We start from the raw sequence: 14419 nt of genomic DNA on the forward strand, positions 1-14419 counted from the left end.
CGTGTTGATCATGAATGCAGTGAATGTGTGCACACGCAAGTGATCCTGTGTTTAATAAACATGCTGAGCGGAGATATGCGCTTAGACGCAACTAAATAAGGATTGTCGTGTTTGTAATCGCGTATTTTATAAGAATACCAAAAAGCGCGTCGAGTTTCCTTACTCGCGTGTTTGTGTATGTGCGTTCCCGTCGCGTCAACTGTTTGACGGAAGACAAAGAAAACACTCGCTTCTGGAGATACTGACACACATACGCAAGTAAATAAGGATTTAGATGTCATGTTTGGTGCAATCGGATGGAACAACAAGGAATGGAGAGAATGGATTGTGGATTGCGTATCCATTGACTGCAGAAGGCACGAGTCATGCATATGGATGTTTCTGCTCGTTCACTTCAATGGCGCGGGGGCGTGACGATCTCTTCTCATTACAGATAATCAGGTGTCATTAGAGAGACGGTCCCTCTCATACTTCTCATACAGTTTACACCGAATGACAATATATGTTTTCAATCTCACTTACATCATTTAAAAGGAGACATTCCAAGCATTATGTAGACATTTATCTTTTGTCTCTACGACAAGTATTCGTTAAGATACAGTTAATTTTTCTGACGCGTTTCTGAAAGGACTTCACTAAGGGAGAGAAAACAAAAGGCGCATCATGTTTATTTTCGTAATTTTGCGAAAAGCACAACATTCTGTTTTTATTGGGAGTGGACAGTAAAAAACTAGACACTGTAACGTTTTAAATGATGTATACATCATATCTGTATGTCAAAAATCAGCAGAGTAATTTAAGTCTCTTTGTGGAGTGATTGTAAAATAAAGAGTTTGCGGCGCCCGCGCCGCCGTTGACCCCAGAGTGTTAAATTTGATACACACATTCAGACGCACTTACCCCTGGAGGCTTCCCCAAAGTGTCACCGCAGTGACGCAGCGCGAGTTCCCTCAAAAGGGAACTGTAACAATTTATCTTAAAAGGTAACACAATGTAACCTTGCTCTCACTTGAAATGTTTCCCCACATATAGTCCTTAAATTTAGTCCCCAGAAAGTCCTTGAAAAGTCCTTGAATTGGAAGTTAACTAAGGTGTGGGAACCCTGACAGAACGCACTTGTGAAAATTTAAATGTGTGCGATCTTCCTGTTGTTCACCTGACCTCCGCCTTTGTTTTGCCGCGATGACTTCTGGGGCGTAAAGCGATTTCAGCGCGCAAGTCTGCACTCGATGCATCCTCGATATCAAGAACACATTCGGGTATTTTCATGCGTCATCTGTACTTGCGTTCTTAAGAATTGGAATTGAACTTCGGCGGTTAATGATGAGGTAGAGCGAGAACTAGGGCTGGGACAACGCGTCGACGTAATCGACGACGTCGATGCAAAAAATACGTAGACGCAAAATATGCGTGTCGATTCGTCAGACCCAAAAAGGCGGCGCCGTAGAGCAGTAGCAACGTGAGTGGCTTCAGTCCATGCCGGTTTCACACAGCAAGGGTGAGCAGTGCTTGCGGCCGCGCGGCGCGTGGTTTTTTCAGCGCCCGTGTTAACAAGCATACACCCCACCTTATGAGCAGCGCGAGCTCACGGCTCTTTAGCAACAGTGCTGCATCGTTTCTGCGTCGGTTCTGCTGCGCTGCTCACGCTCAATTAAAGTGAAAGTGCTTTGTTTATGGTTTAAACGCTCGTGGATTTACGCGAAAAACTGTCATTTTACCATAAAATCATGAATGTGATGCCAAGTGTGTTTTAAACAGTTATTTGAGCAATTTAACAGAAAGCAATGAAATATGTCACTGTTGCCAGAAGACTGCGCTTTCATTCACTCTCTGTCCAGCAGTAAATGAATCCTCATCTATCTTAACAAACTTAAGAGAAAGAGATTTAATAATATATGTGTTTCTTAAGTCTATTATTGTGTTTATATATCTGTCATTAAATGGACTAGAATAGCACGAAAACAATGTGGATTAAACAAATCAAGTTATAAAAATTACACTGACCATCAAAAGGCACATTGAAGAGGTTTTGCTCATAAATGCATGTAAAATAAAGTAATTTGAACTTAAGATTTTTATACGGTTAATAAACTGCACAGTATGCAAATGCAAATGCTTGATTGAATGCTACCTCTGACTAAGAATGCATTATTTTGCAATTGTATAGTCTTTTTCCATTTGAAATTTTAAGAGCAGTAAACATATATTAAAATGTTTACATTCAGATATGTAAATCAACACGTATAAATTGCTATTAGTTCATTAATGGGTAAATAATCGAGAATCGAATCGAATCGAAGTCAAATCGGACTGATAAAATGAATCGTTAGATTAATCGATGCATCGAAAAAATAATCGCTAGATTAATCGTTTAAAAAATAATCGTTTACCCCAGCCCTAGCGAGAACACAAGGACGCAAGATTGCTGAAGAACGCATATTGAGAAACAGCCTATGTATACATCTCCAGTATGTATAGAACATAATCTATTTTCTCTGTTATGTTTTCTAAGACATGAACATAAACGTAATAATGTTTGATTGACTTATTACATTAAAACACTTCACCCTGCTCAAATAATATCCATTTTAAACATCATGCTCTCAAGAAACATGTTTTGTGTGGCTGGGGACAATAAACACAATGATACGTCTGTTATCTAGTAAAAAGCAAGTCTGTGCCAGTGGATGTATGGCAGCAGGATCTCATTTAGTTTCAAATTAATTAATTATGTTACCGGTTTGATTCATTTGACATTAAAGCAATGACAAACTTGACATTTTGTGTGGCAGCTTAACTTGAGCATAATGACAAACTAAATACCTAAAAATATCTGCTGTTCAGCACACAGTAAACAGATGTTTGCGTATAATAAATTAGAAATAATAGATTTGTGTGGTTAAAATACACTCACCGGCCACTTTATTAGATGCAACTTTTCAATTGCTTGTTAACCCAAATTGCTAATCAGCCAATCACATGGCAGGAACTCAATGTATTTGGGCATCTAGATGTGGTAAAGCGAAATTAAGCTCGTTTACATGTACACCAATAATGCGATTATTTCCAATAATCAGAGTAAGAACTTAATCGCAGTAAGATGTTTACATGACTGGAGCTTACATCTTCACTCCTGTTTACATGCAGTTTTTATTTTCGGATTATTCACACATAGCCCAATGCAGAGCACAAATGATGAACTCACATATATGGTACTGTTTTAATTTACGTTGTTATGGATGTATTTCATTATCCGGTGCCGTGATGAAGACAGAAATTACTACAGTGCCTGTAAAGGGCGTTTACATTAAAACGATAACTATAAAAATATAGTTTTAAAAATCTTTTTATATTAAAGATAATAGCAGAGTTCACACAACAACTATAACGATAGTGATTTTGGCACATGATGACCGATAAACCATTGACATTGACAGCCAATCAAATCTATTTGAACTTGAAGTGCACGCGCACTTAAAATGCAGTAGAAAAGCTTATTCATTGCTAAGGTCTATTAACATAAAATTACCTCAGGTATCCAGTGCTTATGCAGTTGCTGTGAAATTCAATACTTAATGCTTTTTCTACCACACTGACTACGCCAAAAGGTAAGATATTATTACACAAACTACTACATTCATTGTTTAGCTACGCGAAGCGCAGCGAGTTGAGGACATCTGCTGGTTTCCTGCTGTGTAAATGCAACAAGAACAGCATATTTACATATTCAATGACATGTAAACAATTGCAAAAAAGTTTTTATTACAAGAAATATCCAGTATTAGGTAATGCCGCGCGCGTTGAGTGAATTAGCATGAAGTTATCATTAAGATGTGGTCACTAATATATTTATCGTTATAATTATCGTTATAATGTCCCTTAAAAGTTTTATACACTGGTGTTGTGTTTTTTGAGCTGTTTCTGGATGAAGGCAGACTGCTGACAGCGAGTCGTGTTGGCAGAGTTCACGTAAAACTTCCTAATGTCAATTTTAAAATGAATTTGTGCTTAAGGTGCGTGACTAAAACACATGCACACTTCAGTTAGTGCGGTATAAATGCGATTAAAGCGTTTACATGGACGCATACTGTGATTAAAAACGGCGTATGCCAAATCTTTTAATGCGATTATACTTACTGTGATTATGAACTTAATCGCATTATTTTTATAGAAGTATTGCGTTTGCATGAGGTAAAGTATAATCGCAGTATTGCCAAAATCCCATTATAATCGCATTATTAGGGTGCATGTAAACGTGGTCATTGTTGAAGTCCGACTCAAGCATCAGAGTGGAGAAGAAAGGGGATTTAGGTGACTCTGAACATAGCATGGTTGTTTGTGCCAGACGGCTGGTCTGAGTATTTCAAAAATGATCTACTGGGATTTTCGCGCCCCAACCATCTCTATGGTTGATAGAGAATGATCTGAAAAAGAGAAAATATCCAGTAAGAGCCCATTGTGTTGACAAAAAAGCCTTGTTGATGTGAGAGTTCTGAATATTGGACAGACAGGTTTGAGATGATAGGAAGGCGACAGTAACTCAAATAATCCCTTGTTACAACCAAGGTATGCAGAATATCATCTCTGAACACAAAACATGTCAAACCTTGAAGCAGATCGGCAACAGAAGACCACACCGGGTGCCACTCCTGTCAGCTAAGAACAGAAAACTGAGGCTACAATTCGCACACACTTGCTAAAATTGGAAAATAGAATATTGCCTGGACTGATAAGTCTTGGTTATAGCTGCGACATTCAGATGGTAGGGTCAGAATTTGCGTGGCTGGTCGTGGTGGTGTGATAGTTTGGGGGATATTTTATTGACACACTTTGGACACCTTAGTACCAATTGGGCATAGCATAAATGCCACAGCCTACCCAAGTATTGTTGCTGACCATGTCCATCCCTTTATGACCAGAGTTTACCCATCTTCTGATGGCTACTTCAAGCATATTCCACCATGTCACAAAACTCAAATCATCTCAATCTTGTTTCTTAAACATGACAATTTGTTCATTGTACTCCAATTGCTTCCAAGGTCACCAGCTCTCAATCCAACAAAGCATCTTTGGGATGTAGTGGAACAGGAGATTTGCATCATAGATGTGGAGCCAACAAATCGGCAGCAATTGTATAATGCTAGCAAGTCAATATGAACCAAAATCTCTGAGGGATATTTTCAACACCTTGTTGAATCTATGTCACGAAGAATTAAGGCAGTTCTCAAGGCAAATGGATCCAACCTGGTGCTAACAAGGTGTATCCAATAAAGTTGCCAGTGAGGGTTAAGACACAGATCATGGTGTCAGACAATGCATCACAAAACTTATTAGTTTTGAAATTCTAAAGGAAAATACATTAGGTCGGGACAATATGTGATTTTTTCTATTACATTAAAGTGAGAAACACACCCAAAGTTACATTTTTTGTCCTTTTAGGGGGTCCAGGCATGACCTTGCCTTTGCAAACCTATGCTCTACCAGGAGGAGAATGTGTAATAACATATTAGTCTTTGATATACACTGTAAAAAATCCAACTTCAAAATGTTTTTCCAAAATAGGTAACATGAACAAACCTCAATCTAAGTTTGTTGCAACTTTTAGGTTTCTCAACCTCATATTTTGTACAGTGTATTAGTGGTCTAAACTACCAAAATGTTGGTATCATGTAAATCTTACCTTAGACCATTCACCAGTCTTCCACTCATAACATTTGGTGTGATCCTCACAGGTCTCCTCTTCTGGAGGGCAAGATGCAGGATCACAAAGGCCCTGAGGATTTCTGCAGGTCACCGTCCTCTTCCTGATGCCTCGACCACATTCAGAGGAGCACTGAAAGGGGGGTGGGTCATTCAGTGAGTGACAATATAACACGTAGCAAATGAGAGAGCAATTGCGTGAAAAAGCAAAGGATGGAGAAATATAAAGCCGTACACAAGAGATGAAAACGGGAAGAGTTGTGGTCATTAAAACCGAACTCCTGCAGAGTCCCATTAAAGCTTTTCTACGCTTGCTGAATCCACTCTAATTAAGTGCTCATAACACCAATATGATGAGCTAAAAAAGACACAGACATAGAAAAACAGCCACAGTGCCCTCCGCAGGCCAGGCTAAAGCCTCACAGACACAATCGCACACATCCTATAGGCTTTTCTGACTCGCGATATAATTTCAGAAAAGTTTGATTGAACTTTCAAGCACCACCTATTCAAAGTTTCTACATCTAGCAAATTGAATCTTTGGTTGCTGCTGTAGCTTAATTGCAATGAGTGGCATAATGATGTGTTTTGATTAATAACTACAGTCTTGTAGTCAAATTATGGTGATCCATCAAAACCACCATTAGTCCCTTGACTGGGCCATTGCAAATTGGAGCAGTATCAGAGCAGTATCAAAAACATTTTTATAGAGTAATATGCAAATTGAATATGCAAATCTTGCAGCACATTTCAAAGGCAATAATATCATATATAGGCCTATTTGATTCTAAAACTGAACTAAATAATATATTGACATACTATGCTCCAAATAATTTCAATGCTGAATCCAGTGTTAAATCAGTCATTCTAGAGCCTCTAGATACATACAGGACAGTTAGAATAATAGGGTGTCCGCGGGGTTTTAAAAAGTATTAAAAAGTGATCAATCAAAACTGTCAAATTTAAGGCCATTAAAAGTGTTAAATGTGGTCTCAGAGGTATTATTTTTTTTACCAAATTAGGTATTATTTTTTCAGACTATCAGGTGTCCTATTCTGATTGTAATTCTAAATGCGTTCCCGTTAGTTTGTTTAAATATGGGCTTTAGCATATCTGGGCACATAATCAAAGATCTTTCGTCTCTGGGATGTGATCAAAGCCTGGAGTGGAGCCAAATCACGTTCCTCTCTCCACTGTAAGCGTTCTCTAATCACTACGCACCGGATCCACTCTGGGTTTTCTGACTGTATCACGTTAAGCTGAGGTAAAACTTTATTTCAGCTAGCACGGTCAAACTTATAATGCAGGAAGGCTCCGATGTTTTGAAGATCGATTAAGGTGTAAAAGACCAATGGAGATTGACTTGGTTTAGCGAAATGATGACGATTGGCAAGCCTTTCAGTTCGTGGGCTAAGAAACCCAAACAGCCAGGTAACTTGCGTGTCTGCACAGTATGACTAACGTTAGGGGTCCTGTATTTTGGCGGTAAATGATTTCTCACGTACGTGATCATCCGCGTCCCGTTTTGACTGCTATACTGATCTAACCAGTGGCTCATACAACGGGTTTGTTAAACTCGTGGGTAAACTTCAGAGCGATTCGAGGAATCATAAGAGGAGACTGCTTCCGAAATGCTCTCGCGGGACTTTGATGTCATCCACCTGTCGGTTCTTGCAGTTGCAGTTGCATTTGCGTGTGGTCACATAAATGTAACATTTGTACATATATTTAAGCACTGCAGTTTAAAAACAAATGATCTTAAGCCATTCAACACAAACAACAGTGCTAAATGCTTCTGCTGTTTCTGTGTCAGAGGAGCACGCAAGCCGCGCATTCGTTTTTCATTGAGCTTGTGTTGTGAGTATTTTTGGCGCTTTATTGGCCTTAAATAACACATATACCTCAAAAATCACCTCTTTGCAAATATCCTCATATAAACACAACCATTAAGTTCTTAGGAGAAAGTAAACAGCAGAAATATTGCGCATAAAATAGCACATCAGCGCTGCCTCTATTCTAACATAATTTTTGTTAATAAAGGTACAGTCATTCAATTTACAACTGTCACTATGGTTACAGACATCCTGTGCAAATTGTACACGAGTTTGACTGGAGTTACTCGTTCAGGGTTTATATTCATACATAACGTTACTGTATTAGAGCTGTGACTGTAAGCCAGGGGTCACCAAACTTTTTTCTCTGTGGGCCACATTATCGTTCCTGACTGGGATGGGGGGCCGGGTCAGCTATATAACATAGAATTGTATGGCCCAGACCAAAATGACCACCAGCAGGCCTCATTGTGTAGTAGAGATTACTAGCCTGGCACAGCCAAAGTCCCCGTCAGTAAACGGCTTTCCATGGGTAGCTAGTAGGTGAGCTACCTTATAGCTAGCTCGGACAGCAGCCTGGTTTACCTGAGTTTGGCAAAGGAATACATTTTTTTTGTGCAGCCAGTACGCTTTTCATCCTTCGAATCCTGTCCTCTCTTGCTTGCCCTTGCATCTAGCATACTCTTTGTGGCAGGTTTCGTGATGACAACACAGATTATATTCTTTGAAAACTGCCACACTTTCTTTACATATAATACAAACTGCACGGTCCTTATACTGAACAAAAAATAATCGTTGGTCCACTCTTCTTTTAAAACTCTGCACTCTCTTATCAACTTTTTGTTTAATGCTAGCCATTTTGCTGTCCTGATCACTGCCAGTTCTGGACAGTGATCTGCACATGCGTTGTCTGTTACTGCTTGATCACAAGCATGTCGGGTGATGAAAATTTGGCAAATATAGTTAATTTTTTAGCTAGCGAGGGCAAGCAAGAGAAGACAGGATTCGAAGGATGAAAGGCGTACTGGCTGCACAAAAAATTTTTATTCCTTTGCCAAACTCAGGTAAACCAGGCTGCTGTCCGAGCTAGCTACCGTATAAGGTAGCTCACCTACTAGCTACCCATGGAAAGCCGTTTACTGATGGGGACTTTGGCTGTGCCAGGCTAGTAATCTCTACTACACAATGAGGCCTGCTGGTGGTAATTTTGGTCTGAGCCATACAATTCTATGTTAAATAGCTGACCCGGCCCCCCATCACAGTCAGGAACGATAATGTGGCCCCCAGAGAAAAAAGTTTGGTGACCCCTGGTTAAAGGAATATGACTTGGCCTGAAAAACATTTCAGACAGAAGAATTTTTTTCACTTTAATCCATGTCTATTCTTTTTTGTATGTTATATACAGTTGAAAGAAAAAGTATGTGAACCCTTTGGTCTTACTTGGATTTCTTCATAAATTGGTCATAAAATGTGTTCTGATCTTCATCTAAGTCACAACAATAGATAAACACAGTCTGCTCAAACCAATACCGCACAAACACCATACGTCTCCATGCCTCTATTGAACACAACATGCAAACATCCACAGTGCAGGGTGGAAAAGCATGCGAAACCCTAGGCCAATGACTTCTCCAAGAGCTAATTGGAGCCAGGAGTCAGCCAACCTGGGGTCCAATCAATGTGATGAGATTGGATGTGTTGATTAAAGCTGCCCTGTCCAATAAAAAACACACACCAGTTTTGAGTTTGCTGTTCTGAAAAAGCATTGTCTGATGTGAACCACAAAAGAGCTCTCAGAAGACCTACGATCAAGAATTGTTGACTTACATAAAGCTGGAAAGGGCTACAAAAGTATATCTAAGGGCGCACTCACATTATCCAAACCAAACCAAACCATGCCCCAGCGCGATTGTCACCCCTCCCTACTCCCCCAGGTGCACGCACTCACACTGTACTTTTTATCGATCCGAGTCCGGGCGCGCTTTTGTCATTAAGATGCGATTGTTTTGAAAAAAAAAACCAGGAAGTAAAGCTCTCTCTTAACACTGGAACCCTCCGTAATGATAAGTCCGTGTTTTTTATTCGGAGTCATTTGGTGCGTGATTACAGACAGCCCTCTCACATGTCATCATATTGCTTAGTTGATCTATCACATGTGCAGCTCAGACATTCACGTAACCACGCAGCTCGCATCAAAAGGTTTTTACGGAGGCAGATGAAGTTGAGTGGTCGCGTAACTGACGTCTTCACCTTTTGAATCGCGCTCAGGCGCGATTGCGCTCACACTACAGCCTTCCACGCCTGAGCCCAAGTGCACTGCACTCCGGCCCACCTCTGCAACCCGGCCGCAGCGCGATTAACCAATCCGCGCCCGGGCGCGGAACAGAGCGATCACACTAGTCAAACAAACCAGGCTTTGGGGGTCAAACGCGCCCGAGCGCGGTTTGGTTTGGATAGTGTGAGTGCGCCCTAAAAGCCTTGATGTCCATGTGTCCACAGTAAGACAGATTGTCTACAAATGGAGAAAGTTCAGCACTGTTGCTACACTCCCTAGGCGTGGTCGTCCTGTAAAGATGACTGCAAGAGCACAGCGCAGAATGCTCAATGAGGTGAAGAAGAATCCTAGAGTGTCAGCTAAAGACTTACAGAAATCTCTGGCACATGCTAACATTTTTGTTGACAAATCTACAATAAGGAAAACATTAAACAAGAATGGACTTCATGGGAGGACACCACGGAGGAAGCCACTGCTGTCAAAAAAAAAAACATTGCAGCACGTTTGAAGTTTGCAAAAGAGCACCTGGATGTTCCACAGCACTACTGGCAAAACATTCTGTGGACAGATGAAACCAAAATTGAGTTGTTTGGAAAGAACACACAACGCTATGTGTGGAGAACAAAAGGCACAGCACACCAACATCAAAACCTCATCCCAACTGTGAAATATGGTGGAGGGGGCATCATGGTTTGGGCCTACTTTGCTGCCTCAGGCCCTGGACGGATTACTGTCATCGATGGAAAAATGAATTCCAAAGTTTATCAAGACATTTTGCAAGAAAAACTTAAGACCATCTGTCCACCAACTGAAGCTTAACAGAGAATGGATGATGCAACAGGACAACAGCCCAAAGCATAGAAGTAAATCAACAACAGAGTGGCTTCAACAGAAGAAAATACGCCTTCTGGAGTGGCCCAGTCAGAGTCCTGACCTCAACTCGATTGAGATGCTGTGGCATGACCTCAAGAGAGCAATTCACACCAGACATCCCAAGAATATTGCTAAACTGAAACACTTTTGTAAACAGGAATGGTCCAAAAATTCTCCTGACCGTTGTGCAGGTCTGATCTGCAACTATAGGAAACGTTTGGTTGAGGTTATTGCTGCCAAAGGAGGGTCAACCAGTTATTAAACCCAAAGGTTCACATACTTTTTCCACCCTGCACTATGAATGTTTACATGTTGTGTTCAATAAAAACATGAAAACGTATAATGTTTGTGTGGTATTAGTTTAAGCAGACTGTGTTTCTCTATTGTTGTGACTTAGATGAAGATCAGAACACATTTTTTATGACCAATTTATGAAGAAATCCAAGTAAGCCCAAAGGGTTTACATACTTTTTCTTTCAACTGTATGTCAAAATCTATGTAAATAATGGAAAGGTCGCTGATTAACACTTAACATTTTTATAGGAAAACGGGTTTTTCTCCATATAGTGGACTTTAGTGGACCTCAACAGTTTACAGTTTCAGAGAAGTTTAAAATAGTAGTTTCAATCAAGTTTCAAAGGGCTCTAAACAATCCCAACCGAGTCATAAGGGTCTTATCTAGCAAAACAATTTTGGCAAAAAATTTAAAATATGTACTTCTTAAGCACAAGTGCATGGTGTTCCACTGCCCTGGTCTTGCTCAGAACCTGAGCAATGAGGCTCACTGGGGGGAAGGAATATTCCTCAGGTGACGTGACCAGGTGTGCACTAAAACGTCCATACTCAGGGAACCCCCGGTCAGGGCAAATCATAGCAGGCAAAGGGTGTTGTCCTGGGCTTTGCCAAATGTCTCCCAAATGTGACCTGTTGTGAGAGCGTGGTTGAGATTGCTCGGAATAAGTGTGGTGCGGAGAGACTTGAGTTGAGTTGCGACATCCATCACAAGCGTATGCCACCCTGATGGTTAATGTGCGCTATCACTGCGGTACTGTCCATCCAGACCAGCACATGCTTGTGCTGCAGGATAGGAAGCAAGCGTTTCAGTGCTAGCAGGACTGCCAGCAACTCTAGGCATTTGATATGCCAATGCAGGTGAGGGCCCATCCATTGCCCAGTTTCAACCCGGCGCAATTATCATTTACGTTTAGCGCTACGTTGTTTAAATAGCAAATGCATTTACGCCCATGGGCGTTCTGGTCTGAAAATGAGGTGTGTTGAGGCGCATTGTTGGAGCATTGATATTTTGAGGCAACTAAAATAGACTACGCCACTGACCAACAAAAACCTGGTCTAAAGTCTAAAGTCAATGGCGATATATTGTTTTTGTTATTTAAAGGGACACCATGAAACTTTTTGGCCACTAGGGGGTGCTAGACATGTATTTTTCACTTCTAGCGCCCCTAGAGCTCACAAGCGCCGCAGCACTGTCGCAAAGGAAAGGAACTGGCCAACCTTAAAACTAAACTAAAAACTAAACATTTAAAACGCTAAATGATCAACATTTTGAGACAACAGGGAGAAACGCAGTCATGTTACAACTTTCTGATGAGGAACTCATCGTGGCAGAAGCCATGTCTCAATCTGAAGGTTGCAGCCTCCAGATGTCGTATTTCTAAGCTGTATACGTCATCAAGACTGTCTTATTTCACAATATTAACAATTACAAAGTTGACTATTATACTTAGTTAATCGTAAATTGTTGCAGTATGCTTATGACTTGCGAATGTAATGCTCAGTTTACCTTAATAAACCAGGCTTGATGACGTATGCAGCCTGCATATTTGACCTCCGGAGGCTGCAGCCTTCCAATTGAAAAACGACCAGAAGTATTTCCTTGCCTTTTCCCAAACAAATATTGTTGCATCGTCTCTCTCTCTCCCTCGCCACCAGGATTTTCCGCAATGGCGCTCGTTTTTCCTCTCTTTTGTGTGAAAATTGTCGCTCCAAATCCAAGTAAACCGATGTGGTCCAAGCAGACCTAAAGGCTGCCGCTTTGTAATACGTCACGCGAGTGACAGCGGAACGCAGCAAATGAGGAAGAGAGAAGAGAGAAACGCTCGGATCTGATTGGTGAATGAATAGGGTTTGGTTTTGCACTGTGTGAGTTTGAGCAAGTTTGACTGCTATTGCATCCTGGATTGGAATGTAAATATCATAGACACAGTAAAAGAAAGGTAAATACGCGAACACCGCATGTGAATACAGGGAACTATATGCAAGATAATAGCCGTCATTTATAAAGAAGATCGCATTTATGTATGAATCAAGAGTTTATATAAAAAAATTGCCTTAAAGGGGAATCGAACCCGGGTCGCCCGTGTCATAGGTCCGTGACACTAAAGACTGCGCCACAGAGTCAAACAATAATAGCTGCTCTCTACATTCCTTAAGTAAGCCTCCAGCAAAATTCACGTTAAAAACAAATTGTGTGGAGGAAGTGAGGTATGCCGTAAAGCAGTCGAATTTTGTAGGTTTTTTTGTGCTCTGGTTACTACCAGAAACCCTAAGTTTTAAAATACGAGTAAAAGTGATACAGACCCCGTCAGGCTATGGTAGACATGTCATTCAACCTATTTAAAGTCGAGGTACTATCACAAGGGTCTTGAAAATTTATTATGAAGGTTGAAAAATTACATGGTGTCACTTTAATGAGCGCGTTAGTAATATGCGCATATAAACGGGACAACAATGCGCGTTTGCGTATTACATATATGGATGCAGCAGCACACAAATGTGTTTAAATATAAAAATTAAAGGATAAAAATGTAAAAGATTATTATTGAGTCTCTTGGACATAAATGAGGACCAATTATTCACCTGTAGCCTGGTAAGTAATTAAATTTTTTGCTTTAAAGTAATGCAAATATTGCATCTATTTTTTTATGTTTTTTAAATGCTACCCCACGGATTTATTGTATATGATGACTATGTACCTGTGGATATGGTGAGATGAGAACCTTTTCATAAATAATGCTTTTAAAAAACTCGTCACTGTCCGAGTGCTGAAACGGCTCTCCACATGTTTGTAAATTCTTGAAAAATATTAGATTTTTTAACAAACAGGAGACAGAGTACAAACCTTTTCTTGCATATTTGTAAATTAATTTTTGAGATCACTGATCATGTAGCCCATCCATTTACAGCAATTAAAAGCCTGCTATTTTTACTTCCATGACTAAAAGAAATCGACTTTTAAAGGTTTTAATACAAAAAAATGAATACAAATGAAAACAATTTTTTTTAACATCAATCTTAAACTGGTCATCATTCTTCTTTCTCCGCTTAGTTGTTCAGTTTACAAATTCCGGCATCTAAATAGGGAATCAGCATGGCACGAGCGCAACTAGCTTTTAAAGGGGATGAGAGCTGAGACTCTGGTTTATTGCATGGTATGCCCAAAACACACCCATTACTCATTATGGGAATAGGAACAATTGTGCGCTTGGTGCACAAACCATTTTTCCTGTCAATAAATTAGCAAAATTGGATTCGGACTGAACACGGTCATTAAACTAGGGCCCTTTGTGTCACTTTATTGTTTAAAATGCTCCTTAAAATGGCGTTTCAGATATGTAATGCGTGACCTTTCGAAGTGATTATGTAATAAGCAATGTCGCTTTGGCACGTAACACGGCTAGTGCAAGACGAGAAGCTGTGGTTTAAAAGTACTTTTTAGCGA

At 40.3% G+C, this 14419-nt stretch overlaps 1 protein-coding gene across 3 annotated transcripts in view; it reads right to left on the bottom strand.

The window, feature by feature from the left end:
• adamts17 (ADAM metallopeptidase with thrombospondin type 1 motif, 17) overlaps positions 1-14419 on the bottom strand; it is a 244291-nt gene that overhangs the window by 42893 nt on the left and 186979 nt on the right. For all 3 annotated transcript variants that reach the window (XM_055187083.2, XM_055186975.2, XM_055187023.2), the window contains one exon: positions 5681-5833. In XM_055187083.2, coding sequence (XP_055043058.2) covers positions 5681-5833 — 153 coding nt within the window. The remainder of the gene's footprint in view (positions 1-5680; positions 5834-14419) is intronic.

The sequence above is a fragment of the Misgurnus anguillicaudatus genome, chromosome 21, assembly GCF_027580225.2.
Source record: "Misgurnus anguillicaudatus chromosome 21, ASM2758022v2, whole genome shotgun sequence".
NCBI lineage: Eukaryota > Metazoa > Chordata > Actinopteri > Cypriniformes > Cobitidae > Misgurnus > Misgurnus anguillicaudatus.